Here is a 13779-nt window from a genome sequence, read left to right on the forward strand (position 1 = left end):
GAGTTTCCGTGTTGGACCCAGAGTAATACCGACATCAGGAAGTCCCAGTCCCGGACTCTTACAAGGATTATTTACTCCATCAGTTTTTCCTCAAGGCACATGGAAAATCAACACCAAGCACATGGGCTCCAGTGGCCTGTGGTATTGGGCACCAAGCACTTACTTGTAGAGGGGAATGTCTGGCTCTTTTCCTTCTGTCCTAAGTGTCAAGCAACACTGCTGCAGCTGGGATTTGGGGTCATTCCAATCCTGATTCAAAATGAACTCCTGCAGTAAGTCCCAGAAAAGTATTTAGTAATGAGTTCTGAAATCACTAAGCAGAAAAGAAGACTACTCATTTAAACTCTATATGAGCTTACTTTTAATCGTGGAAAGAAACAGACATTCATGAAAGTATGAACGTATTCCAAATCCTTATCAATGTACAGCGCTGCAATAAATGCTGGGGAAAAAAACAGAAATTTTAAAATAAGCTACAATTCACTGACATTTATTGGGAAAAGTAAGAGACGTAGACTTTTGAGCACCATTTTAATAAGGCTTTCAATATCTAGGTCCTTTTATTTTTTACCATAACCATTTCATCTTTCTTTATCACTGCTGTTAGACACAGCAACAGAGACATGTGATTAAGATGCAAAATTCTAAGAGTACAAAGACCAAGCTGCACTTAACTAAAGGCTAAATGAACAGTTAGTTTAAAACAGACAGAAATGCTGTTGTAGGGCAGAGAAAGATGTAGGAACACAACCACGCTAACATCAAATGAATCAAAACACAGCTTGAAGAGCAGAGGTGATAGTAGAATGAGCACATGGTTGGATTCTGCCATTCTCCACATTAGTTATGTGATCACAAGGGCTCCGTGTTAAACTTCATGAACAAAGAAATATATGGGACAAATCAAAGAGTCTATCTGCTCAAATAGAAAAACTTAAGCCTGGGCTCCATGACAATTTAACAATTCATCCATTAATAAATGATGATCTCAGAGATGACTGCATTAAAAGGTGCCTTAAACAAATGGTGCCTTTTAAAAAAGAGGGAATAAAAACAGTTCTCATTGAGCTAAAAAAAATTGTCAATGACACTGATATCTCAACCATATTTTTATATAATCTTAATCTTTAAATTAGTCTTCTTTAGTCTAAAAAAGTTCTTCTAAGTTCCTTAGCAGACTGCCACTGCAGTTTAGAAATGAGCTGGCTTTGCACGGCAGACTTTAAAATCTGTACATAACTCCAACTGTCAAAACTATCATAACATAAAAAGTTCTGATGACCGGTGACTGATCTACTTCTTTTTAAGTACCAACAGAAACAATAAAATTATGGGTATAATTCTTTAGTTAGCTGTAATAAAATTATTTATGATGTTTCCATATCAGAAACTGCAAAAGATGACGTTTGGGGAAGCTGGTGCTGTGGCGTAGTGAGTAACGCTGCCGCCCGCAGTGCCGGCATCCCATGTGGGCGCTGGTTTGCATCCCAGCTGCCTCACTTCCAATCCAGCTCTCTGCCATGGCCTGGGAGAGCAGCAGAGGATGGTCCAGTCCTTGGGTCCCTGCACCCACATGGGAGACCCGGAAGAAGTTCCCGGTTCCTGGCTTCAGATTAGCTCAGCTCCGGTTCCAGCCATTGTGGCTATCTGGGGAGTGAACCAGCAGATGAAAGACCTCTCTCTTTCTCTCTCTCTCTGCCTCACCCTCTCTGTAACTCTGCCTTTCAAATAAATAAAGAAACCTAAAAAAAAAAAAAGGGACATTTGTTCATATAGCTTTGTGCTCATTCAAATCAATCAATAATGGTTTTAAGTATTTAATAAGCAAGTTACCCATCTTTCCTCTGTGCCCCATACGAAGACTGCTGGAGGCAGAAAATCTGTTTCATAAATACCAACCTTCATAATCTATTGCTGTTTCACAGAAATGGATGGGACAGCTGAGTGTTAGGACTTAGTGGTTGATAGACTGCTACCACCGAACGTAGATTAAACATAAAACTCACTATTTACTTGTCTTAATTCCAAAGTACTCCATTTCAAACAAGCTTTGGTGAAAAGCAGAAATTAAAAAATAACATAGGAAAGATTTCTTTAGCTACAACCTAATGAGACAAAGCATAAATACTGGTCAATGTGATTTAGGCTTTGAACCTTTGGGCCAAGAGAAAAGCTTTGTAGCACTCACATTCCAAAAGGTCTGCCAAGGTCTTGGTGCGAAGAGCCACGGGCCTCTTGGTTTTGTCGTTAGTGATGGCGTACTCCTGCATGCCCAGCTCCTCTGCCACCTTCGCTTGTGTCCTGTTATTCACCAAAGAGCTTCGCAACAACTGGCCAAAAGAAATTGAGGTCATGTCACTTCTGGTCTCTCTCTTGCCCCTGCGTTGGACCCAGTCAGTCTAAGAGCATCTCACTGACAGGGACATGAAGGCAAGTGATGTCCTAAGTCCTCAACCATCACCTTTGGACGACAGTGACATACTCCGCATGCTTCTACCTTCTTCTTAGTAACTTATGTGCTCTGCTGTGCTCTTCTACACTTTACCTGACATTAAAACAGCTCATTACTTGTGGGGCTCGGCTGGGAGGTGGGGGGAGACTGTCATATGAGGGGGAGGCTATAATATGATTACAGGTCATAGCGTCTATTAAGCTTAATGCTACTAAATGAAGACACATTAAAACTTTCAAAAATCAATTTCATTCAAGTATAATTGACACTCAATAAAATACACCCATTTTATTTGCATACTTGGATGAATTTTGAGAATCTTATCTGTTTCCACCACCCCAGGCAAATTCCCTGTACTCCTAACGCAGTCAGTTCTCCCCACCTCATACCAAGCAAACTCAGCCTGCTTTCTGTCACTGGATACTGGTTTTAAAAGAACATTTTTAGTCTAAAATAAGCTTTCAGTTTCATGGCATTGATGGTAATTTTGATATTACAGGCTTCAGGGGAGTGATGTGTTAGTAAGTATTACTGAAAAGGCTGAAATGATTTATTTGTATTTTAACTTTTATTATTTTAAAGATTTGTGCTATCCATCAAGTCTCAATTTTTCACACTGAGATGATTTTATTAATCAAATTAGGGTATAATTTTCATATTTTAACTTCAGGAATTCAAAAAAAAAATTGTACTCAGAACTCCACACAGATAAAGAATCTTCCAAGAACTACGTAAGCAGTAACATTAGACACTGTATGAAAATTATATAACCAATCCACTGTAGAGATGCCCATAACACAAACATAGTTTAGACATTTAACATTCTTTAAACACTTGCTAGGGAAGTGCAGGGGAAGGAAGCCAGTGGGAAGTGGGGACACAGAGATGGAAACCCACCAGTAAAAAATGAACAGAATTATTCCCCATCTCTAAGATTTGGGGGAGTAATACACTTAAAACTACAACTTTTCTTACAACAGATATAACAAATTCTTCTCTATTCAAACACTTCCCTTCTGCTAAGAAACAATCCTGAAAACAGGGAGAGGGAGCAGGCAGCAGCTGTGAGGCATGCTGGCATTACATCCTCTGCTCTTCCACATCACACTTTGTTTATTAGATGCAAGTTTTATGCTCTGTAGTTCCACAGTGTCAACGGAGCTTATGAAAATCAAGATTTATTCTCAATGCTTGATATTGAATCCTTGACAATAGATAAATAAGAAACAATATGTTCTTAATTTGTCTGACAATGATTCATGAAGCAGAAATACAACTTGATCTTCATAAGCCATGCTTGTTTCAGAACTGCAGACAATTACTCTTGCCTGTCTTCTCTCCAGTCCTCTTCCTGTTGCCCCTTTAACTCCATCTTTTCTTTTATATAGTGTTTCATTAAAAGGAATACCCTCAAAGGAACTCAAAATTAAAAAGGCTTAGTATGTAACATTAACAGAAGATCCAACCAAGGAGGAGTCCACCAGCCCAATACCGTGTAATTACAGAATAATGGAGCTGGGGGGTATATATATATTCTTTCAGTTTGGATTTCATTTATTTATTTATTTATTTATTTTGACAGGCAGAGTGGACAGTGAGAGAGACAGAGAGAAAGGTCTTCCTTTGCCATTGTTTCACCCCCCAATGGCCGCTGCGGCCGGCGTGCTGCAGCCAGCGCACCGCACTGATCCGAAGCCAGGAGCCAGGTGCATCTCCTGGTCTCCCACGCGAGTGCAGGGCCCAAGGACTTGGGCCATCCTCCACTGTACTCCTGGGCCATAGCAGAGAACTGGAAGAGGAGCAACCAGGACAGAATCTGGTGCCCCAACCAGGACTAGAACCCGAGGTGCCGGCGCCACAGGCAGAGGATTAGCCTAGTGAGCTATGGCGCCGGCCTCAGTTTGGATTTCAAATGGGAGGGAGTGTTTCTCTACAAAGAATAGAGGCTATGAGGGAAGAGGAGAGCTACTTTGGGAATATGGCTATGCTGGGCAAGTTCATTCTTCCCTGAGTATATGCGGTTGCTGAGGGGTGCGTTCACAGAGTGCTCAAGCCTCAGAGCATCCCGTGCAAGGTGCGCATGAGCACACAATCACCACACAGCACCAGCCACTGGGCCCCAGCAGCCAGCTCCCTGCGTCAGGACTCTCTCTTCACATGCAGTAAAGCCGCCTGTCAGAGAAGGAGGGACAGAGGGAAGATGGAAACAGAGCACTTCCGTCTCATTTCAGACGGCGCTGACAGGTCCTAAAGTAGCAGCAGGGTGGTCAGCAGAGAGTGAGACCTATCTGCTCTTGCCAAAGACCCAGAGCCTGAACCAAACGTCAGTGGGGGAGGAGGATGCCATCAATCATCCATATTTCCGTTGTTGGTTTAAGCAGAGCAGAGGAGTGGAAAAGGGGTAATGTCGCTCCCCGTCTTCGCGGAGGAACGACACTAGACCCTGCGCTGTTCTGTTGTCTGCTCGGCCCTTCCCGGGTTAGCTGCTGGTTCTTCCTGGGTTGGCTACCGTCCCTTCCACCTCCGTGGAAGGGCGGTTCCCCCTGCCACTTTCCCCACTTCCGCCAGGGAGCGGCACACCGCCGGCCGGCTCTCTCGGGGGCTGCACAGGTGTTCCTTCAGATAGATGTTCCCGGTGCATGTTGTCTCTCTCCTCCTTTATAGTCCTCCTCCACCAATCCCAACTCTGCTACCCACACGCCGAGTACGCTGCTCTCCTGCAATCAGGAGCAGGTCCTGCTGTTTATTGGTTGAACTGGAGGCAGCTGTGTAGAAGCTGTTTCCTCCTCTCCCAGCACCATATTGTGGGAGAGCAGATGCATAGAATAAGTCTTAATTCCAGTAACTTAGTCTAGTCCGAGTTGCTCCCAGTTGCTCCCCACAGGGTAAGATCTTGATCCTCACCTAAACACGAAAGTCAGGAATGGTGGCTCTTTAAATAGCAGCCTCTATCCTCGTCATTTGCTCCACTCTACTTCAGAAGAAACTGGGCTGTTAGTCAAAGAGTAGGATCCAGGAGCGGGTGAGGGGATCAGCAACAAAGGAACCTGCAGTTATGGCTGTTCAGTGGGCCAGGGGTGGGGTCCAGCTACACACCAGGTTCCGTGCTGACAGCTGATCATCCCATGAAGATCAACATCCAGGGCTGCCCTGGAGAACGGATCCTCTGCTGAGGAAGCCACACCCACACCAGCCACTGCTCTGCACGGTGGTGGCTGCAGCAGTGCCATGGGTACATTCAGGTGCTCCTCTGGACATGGACAAAAGCATTTCAGAGGCTCATCCACCTGCCTATAATATCAGAATTATGAGTGCTTCTGAGATGCTTGGGCCCAGGCCTCTTCCAGGAACCAAGGAATCTGAAATTCTAGGGATGCCCCTTGGACACCCGCCTTTTGGAAAAAAAAAAAAAAAAAAACACCTTGTAGATGAGTTCTGATGCATGCAGAATCAGGACTGAAAAAGACTGAGTCAGCCAGCGGGGGGAGGGTTTAAGGGGTTTCCCAGAAGAGGACATGACCCAGCAAGGTGACAATCTGCTGCACCTGGAAAGGAAATCGGAGCCAAGGGAGTGACACAGGAGAGGCTGGCAGGTGACAGAAAGAAGCCCATCTATGCGTTCTTGTAGGGGATGAAGAATCCCAAAAGGTGTCAAATGAGGACAATGGCAAGGTCATTTGTTTACTTGAGAGATTCTGGTGGATGGAATTAAATGTGGATACAGACATGAAGTTGGAGAATCTGTAGATGTCAATATACCTTCAAATTACTATTTTTAACAACAAGGATATATCTGCTTTTCAACTTTTAACAGAAATCTAGAAAGTGGACATTAAGCACCCAAATGAGAACAAGATAGTTACCAGACTATTTGCAAATAATGTCTTGCATTAGATATTGCAGTAAAAACACGTGCCTCAGTTCAGACTTGATTCTAGCATTCTTGGCTAAGTGAGAGCAAGCAGTACCCACCTCACAGAGTGAATGACTGGCAATCAAATCACTGTGACGAGCATTAATAAAGCACACCTGAAATGCTGGCTGCTGCTGTTATGCACAACAGCATCGTTATTATTACGTATGGTTCGCTTGCAGGGTAAGGGCTCTAGAAAGTAAGGAATTCTGAATTTGTTTTCAATGCAGAATGTTCTAGATACCTGTCTACTCACTGTCTTCAAAGCTTTCCATTTTACCAAGTGAAACCTGTCCTTGAAAACTCTTATTTTGTTTTACTAATTTCCATTTTATTTAAAAAGCAGGGAGGGAGATGGCTCACTTCCCAAATGCCTGCAACAGCCAGTGCTGGGGCAGGTCAAAGCCAGTCTGTGTCTCCCACATGGGTGTCAGGGACCGAAGTGCATGAGCCATCACCTGCTGCCTCCTACAGTGCACCTGAGCAAGAAGCTGGAATTGGAAGCAGAGCTAAAACTTGAACCCAGATAGGTATCCCAAGAGGCATCTTAACTGCTGTGACAAATGTCTGTCTCAAAATTCTTACTTTTAAACCCTCTTTCCAAACACGATAAGTATTAATTTGAAATTACCAGAAACATTGACAAAAGCTAAAGATGGGACTCCCTGTAACTCTGAGAGAAGCACTGCTGATTCCCGGTGTGACGTCAAGGACCAATGTAAATATTCCACAATCTCAAATTCTGATTTTGAGATTCTAGGATGTTTTCCATTATCACAGCTTATCAGTCTTTCATAATTACCTTATATTCTGTTAATTGGGGCTGGTGCTGTGGCATAGTAAGTTAAGCCTCTGCCTGTGATGCCAGCATTCCATGTGGGTGCCGGTTTGAGACCCAGCTGCTCTACTTCTGACCCAGCTCCCTGATAACGTGCCTGGGAAAGTAGCAGAAGATGGCCCAAGAGCTTGGGCCCCTGCACCCACGTGGGAGACCTGGGAACAGCTCTGGGCTCCTGGATATCACCTGGCCCAGCCCCAGTCATTGTGGCCATTTGAGGAGTGAAATGGTGGAAGGAAGATCTCTCTGTCTCTCCTCCTCACTGTATAACTCTGCCTTTCAAATAAATAAAAAGTAAATCTTATTAAAAAAGAAAGAAAGAAAAGAAAATGGCTAATTGGTTTAAAACATAAATTTTGGCATTCTTCCTTTAACTTCCCTATTTACTCTTGATTCCAGAAAGGAAACCACAGCTGTGGGACGTAAGCTGCCAAAGAGAGCCACCTAGTGTAAAATAAGTAGACTGTGATTTATTATTTCATGGGCTTTAACTTAAGAACATGGGGGGAAGCAGACCATACTATTAAAAGTGACAGTGATATGCCACACAGGTCTATTGCACCAAGAGGGGTAGCCAGATGGTCTCTATTTCCCATGATAATTAAAGAAAGGTACACTAATGCTAGCATTCAGAATGCAGGTCAGATAGTCAAATTATTCCAGTGACAAAAATCCTCCAACAGGAGGCTGTGGGATCTACCTTCTCAAAAAGATACTTAGATAAAACACCTGAGTGCTTAGATAAAACAGCTGAGTGCTGTCTGGAGGCAGCGGGGCAAGACCAGATCACTGCTTCTCAAGCTTTTTACTTGGAATCCCTGCTTGCTTTCTCACTGTACCAAATCGTGACTCTAAAAACAAATAAAAACTTCATCAAGTTGATCTCACCAGCACATGACACCACTGGGCACAGTGCCTTACACACAGGGGCAATGGGAATTAGCAACTATTTTTAGTTCAGGAGCACTTTGTAAAAGCTGAGAGAGAATGATACAGAGGAGAAAACTCCTGTGGCTTAACATTTGCAAGTACCACAAGACAACCATTCTGACCCGGGTCCAGGTAAGTGATTTTTCTTTGAGAACTCTCACTATTTACTCTGACCCTACTAGGTAGGCTCATCATAGGAAAAAAAAAAAAAAAAAGCTTCAGTGTATGAAACAGAACCTCCTCTTCCTACATCCTATTCCAAGCTCAGTTACCCGAGAACAACTGGATAATCTTAACATTCCTTCCCCAGGAGGCCTTTCTGAATACCCAACTTACAGGACAATATGTTTCTCCTCATCAGAATTCAAGACTTAAAAGCTGCAATTACATTTGCTCAGTTGTCCTTATTCCCTGAAAAACTGGCGTGCAAGGGAATAGCTCAGAGCTAACTAATGCCTCCCAAAGTGAATCCCCATAATTGTGCGCTCTTTAATCACAATAATGAATCACTTGCCTCCTGTTCCAATGCAGTGGCAATAAGTAATCTTCCACAAATTTTAAATTAGTTTTAACCCTTAGACACTTACAAGTAACTTTTCAGCTTCTTCCCTATTCCTAGTACATAAAGCAATGTATCATTGCCCTGCTGTGGCCCTGCAGAACCTCACCCTTACTTGTTTACCTCGTATCTACTGAGAATGCACCATACGCCAGGCGCTGCTGGGCACCCAGTGAGGAACAGAAACGTGCTCTCTCAGAACTTCTCATCTGGTGGAGCAGGCCAACCGAGTAAGTGCCAGGAAGGAGAAGAACTTGGAATTTCAATGAGAAGGCGTTGCAAGGGGCGGCTCCTCAGGGAAGTTTCTCCTGCACACAGAAGTCACACTGGAACTGACCTCTGAATGAAGACTAGGAGGCTTCAGCCAAACGGGAGCAAGAGCCAGAAACAGAATGGTTTTCAGGTAGAACAGCAGGTACAAGGGCCTGACGGCCGGAGGGGGCCTGGAGAAACGCCAAGGAGGTCAGTGCAGAGGTGCAGGGTGAGAAAAGCGTGTGACATGTGGGCCAGCCCAGACACCCAGGCTTAATCTTTTTATTATTTCTTAAGGATTTATTTATTTATTAGAAAGTCAGAGTTATAGAGAAGGAGAGGCAAGGGCAAAGGCAGAAGGAGAGGGAGAGGGAAAGGGAGGGGAGGAAAGAAAGAGAGAGAGAAAGAAAGAGAGAGAGAGAGAGATCCATCTTCTGTCTCCTGGTTCACTCCCCAAATGTCCACAATGGCCAGGGCTGGGCTATATGGAAGCCAGGAGCCAAGAGTTTCTTCCAGGTCTCCCACATGGATGCAGGTGCTCAAGGACTTGAGCCATCCTCTGCTGTTTTGCCAGGCACATCAGCAGGTAGCTGGATCGGAAGTGGAGCAGTGGGGACTCGAATCAGCACCCATATGAATGCCGATGCCACAGGACCCACTCGCCACAGCATCTGCCCCAGGCTTATTCTTTAGTCAGTATCCAAAGAACAACTGAAGAGTGTTAAGCTGGGATAGGATAACCGTTTATTCAAAGTGTACTTGCTGGGCACTGATATGCCTGGAACTCCTCAAGGACCCAAGGAATCAGGACAAAGAAACAGACAAAAATCCTTGCCCTTGTGGAGTGTATCACTTTATGGGGGAAGACAGACCATAAACACGTAAAATAAACACTATGTGCTAAGGAGGAAACAGCAACGCGGTTCCAGGCTGAGGGAGGGGTGCTAGAGACAAGGAGAAGAGCTTGCCTATTAAGGGTGGCATAAAGACAGACTGACAGGATGACACAGGATCAGGGAGGTGAGGGACTTGCCACATACATTACCAGGAGAGGATGCCGCAGCCAGAGGAAACAGTCTGTGCAAAGGCACCAAGGCGAGGGCCTGCTTAGCATCCTGCAGGAACTGCACGGAGGTCAATGTGAAGAGACAAAGCCAGAGATGGCAGCAGGGAACTGGATCACGCAGTATGACTGGAACAGCACTGTCTTTACCCTTGAGACAGGAAGGTTTGACTTCCCTTTAAAAAATGATCCCTCTAGCTGTAGGGCTGAAAGTAGACCGGGGGACAGTGGGGGTATCAGTTGGGTGGCAATGGCTGTAATTTAGAAAAGTGGCTTGAACTAAGGTGTTACCAGTGAAGCTGGTGAGAAGTAGTCAGATTCAGCATATACTCAGAAGGTAAAATCAATGGATTATGAGTATGATATGACATAGGTAAAATCAATGGGCTAGAAAGTCTGACAGAAAGACAAGGGTTAAGAATGACCCCAGCAACTGGTGAAATGAATTGATCCTGATATGGAGAACACAGAGAGAAATGCAGGCTTGGGATGAAAATCACTTTGTTTTTACACATTCAGTTTCAGATGTCTATCAGAAATCCAACTAGAAATTCGACAGTATTTCTATATCTAATATTTGAGTACATCCACATTCAGTAGACACAGGGGTCTGAAGTTCAAGGAAGAAAAGGCTTTAGATATAAATCAGGAATCAGCAGACAGATGTATTCAAAGCTATGAGACAGATGGAATGAGATCACTGCTGAAGAGAAAGTCAACAGACAAGAACTCTGACCACCAAGAACTGAGGCAACTCTGATATTAGGAAGTTGGGGAGATGAAGAGAAATGAGAGAAGTGGACAGATGGGACAATGGCTGGTGTAGGCCCAGGAGAGCTATCATAAAAGGACTCCTCTAACTGAAAGATGGAAAATGGACTGCCTGAGGCACAAGGTGGTACCAGAACAGCAGTGTGTGAAACCCCAGGTTACGTCAAGAGGCCTGAGACCTGGGCCTCTGGAGCACTTCTGCTTGGAAGACTGTCCGTCTCATAGGCAGAGTATAAAAATGCCTGTAATAACAGCAAAGGCAAGCTTTTCAAATAGCAGCAGACATCCCAGGGGAAATCTGGGGATCTAGGGAGCCCACTCTTCTTGCACAAGGATCATGCACCACCCTGTGCTCCTTTCAACTGGGTGTCAATGGCATTCCTGAAATATTTTGATAGCCAGGCAGAAATTACTACAATGGATGGAAGAGAGGATGTGGGTGATGGAGACAGAGAGGGAACAGATTCAAGAGGCACTCAAGGAGCAATGATGTCAGGACTTGACAGGACTGTAATTCGGGGAAGGAAGGTAGGGCAGGAACCTGAGTTTCTAATATACAACTCAGGATAGACAATGCTGCCGTTCAACTATTCACAGCATGCTGCAGGGAGAAGATTACAGATTCAGTCTTGGATATGTGAGGATGCTGAGAAAGCAGCTGGGAATGGAGCTCAGAACGCCGGGGGAACTGAAGAGACCCCTGTAGAAGTCATCTGCCAATGTGCATGGAAAAGGCTGCTTGTAAGGAGGGAACCTTGCCAAGGGTGGAGTGGAATATGTATCAGCTGTAGAGAATAAGAAGGGTCTGCAAAGCAGGCTAAGACAGAGTAGCTAAAAGGTACAGGAAACCCATGAAGTGCTGCATGATAGAGACCATCAAATCACAATACTGTCATCTGTTAATGCCATCCTGGCAAACAAGCTAGCCTAAAATTCTCTACTTTTAAGATGGCAAGGCCGATAACCACAATTTGGATAAAACCGTATTTCTGGTATTCAATCTGACTTAGAAAGAAACCAGAACCACGGTGTCTAGCAGAGTCCTGGTGTTGGCTTTATCTACACCATGGGCAGGACTCCTGCCTTTCTGAGCTTTGGTTTCATCATCTGTTCAATGCAGGGAATAGTGGAGGATAGTGCATACAATGAGCAGGTGGGAAGCCGTGAACTTGCAGATTTATACCATTCCATTTCCCTAAGATCCCAGAGTTCACAATTAATTTTTATAGAAATACCAAGAGGGAATGCGTGCACTTACACTATACATTTTCAACAATGGTCTCCACACGAATTTACTGCCTCAAGCTATTTGGTTTGGATCAGCCACTCTTCAGACCAGCCGGATAATATGACACCTAGGAAGTCTACTCTCTAACAGAGGATGCTGACCATGCAAGTTATTGTTTTCCTGATGGACAGCAGGATACCAGGCACTTGTCCCTTTCTCATAAATGCTCACATTTTCTTATGAATACTAATTCATGAAGAAATATCTTCTTGTCCATCCAAAAGCAGTCAACTTTAAGTGGTAAACAAAGTGTTAATCTAAAATAAAACTGCTGACTGGCGCCGTGGCTCACTAGGCTAATCCTCCACCTGCGGCGCCGGTACCCCAGGTTCTAGTCCTGGTCGGGGCGCGCTGGAATCTGTCCCGGATGCTCCTCTTCCAGTCCAGCTCGGGAGTGCAGTGGAGGATGGCCCTGGTCCTTGGGCCCTGCACCCGCATGGGAGACCAGGAGGAAGCACCTGGCTCCTGTCTTCGGATCAGTGCAGCGCACTGGCCGTAGCGGCCACTTAGGGGGTGAACCACTGGAAAAAGGAAGACCTTTCTCTCTGTCTCTCTAACTCTGCCTGTCCAAAAAAAAAAAAAAAAAAAAAAGCCTACTGCTGATTCCTCGGCACTTGTAATGGTATATGGAATACACCAGAAGCTCAGTAAGTATTCATTGAGGGAAATGCTACTGAAAATTACATCTATACACAGCCAAATCATTGTATTCTCCCCAATTCCAATATTTATATTTCCTGTAAACTATTTCTAGGGTTCAGGGGTGCAGAAATGAGATCTAATTCTATTCAAGGCAAAACATGCATTCAAATTATAAAGAAGCAAAGTATGAAGGATTGGTTATTTGCTTTAACGTAACAAAAAAACAGAAACTGAAGAAAGTGTCATATAGTGTACCACTATTTTTCTTCACCCAGTAAAAGCATTTGTTGTCGCCATACTTAATTCCCAACAGACTTCTCAAAGGTCACTCCTTAGGCCTTTGAGGGATCATCATGCCTGGTTTCCAGGTGAACATTATTGATCAATTTCACAGAGTAAAAACAGTACACAGCAAATAAAAACCCTCAATGAAGTCTGAGAAAATGAAACAGAAATCAGAGGAATGGGGACCATTTCATTTGTTCATAAATCAAACATCGTCTGTGTAACTCCCTTTCGCTCTGCCATGATCTAGCCAAACAGTCGCTGCTGCCTGTCAGTCTTCTGAGTTTTCACGCCATGCCCTTACTTCTGCAGGTCCAGTGCACAGAAATTTCCTCCCACCAACTCCCAGTGGCCAAATCCTACCCATCTTTAAAGGCTCAAACCTCATCATACCAGGAAGCCTTCTGTGACATCCATAGCTAAAAGAAATATTATCTTTTCCTAAACTGCACAAGTGCTACAATTTACCTACCTCTTTGAAATATTTACCATGTTCTCATTTGCATTTAATTAGTTACTCATACTTTTTAGCAATATTTTATATGTAGATATATACACAATACATGTATAGTATAGCATTTATAAGTATTTCGTTATTTACTTACACCTTAATCTCTTAGTAATTTTAAAATTCCTTTTGGATAGACACAGTGTCAACTAAACTTTGCATTCCATATGATACCTAGTTCCATGTCCTGCACTGAGCAAGCAATAATTCCATGAAGGAGTACATAAAATACAATAAATTCTCAATGCATACTTGCTTTGCATACAATTTGCACAAAG

General features: G+C 43.9%; 1 protein-coding gene across 5 annotated transcripts in view; it reads right to left on the bottom strand.

Moving 5' to 3' along the window:
• DROSHA (drosha ribonuclease III) overlaps positions 1–13779 on the bottom strand; it is a 129460-nt gene that overhangs the window by 8192 nt on the left and 107489 nt on the right. For all 5 annotated transcript variants that reach the window (XM_008262092.5, XM_002714097.6, XM_008262091.5 and 2 more), the window contains 3 exons: positions 2189–2330; positions 360–442; positions 164–267 (listed from right to left, as the gene is read on the bottom strand). In XM_008262092.5, the coding sequence (XP_008260314.2) occupies positions 164–267; positions 360–442; positions 2189–2330 (329 nt within the window). The remainder of the gene's footprint in view (positions 1–163; positions 268–359; positions 443–2188; positions 2331–13779) is intronic.

Source organism: Oryctolagus cuniculus, chromosome 14 (genome assembly GCF_051225735.1).
Source record: "Oryctolagus cuniculus isolate XC-2025 breed Fujian yellow rabbit chromosome 14, ASM5122573v1, whole genome shotgun sequence".
NCBI classification, from domain to species: domain Eukaryota; kingdom Metazoa; phylum Chordata; class Mammalia; order Lagomorpha; family Leporidae; genus Oryctolagus; species Oryctolagus cuniculus.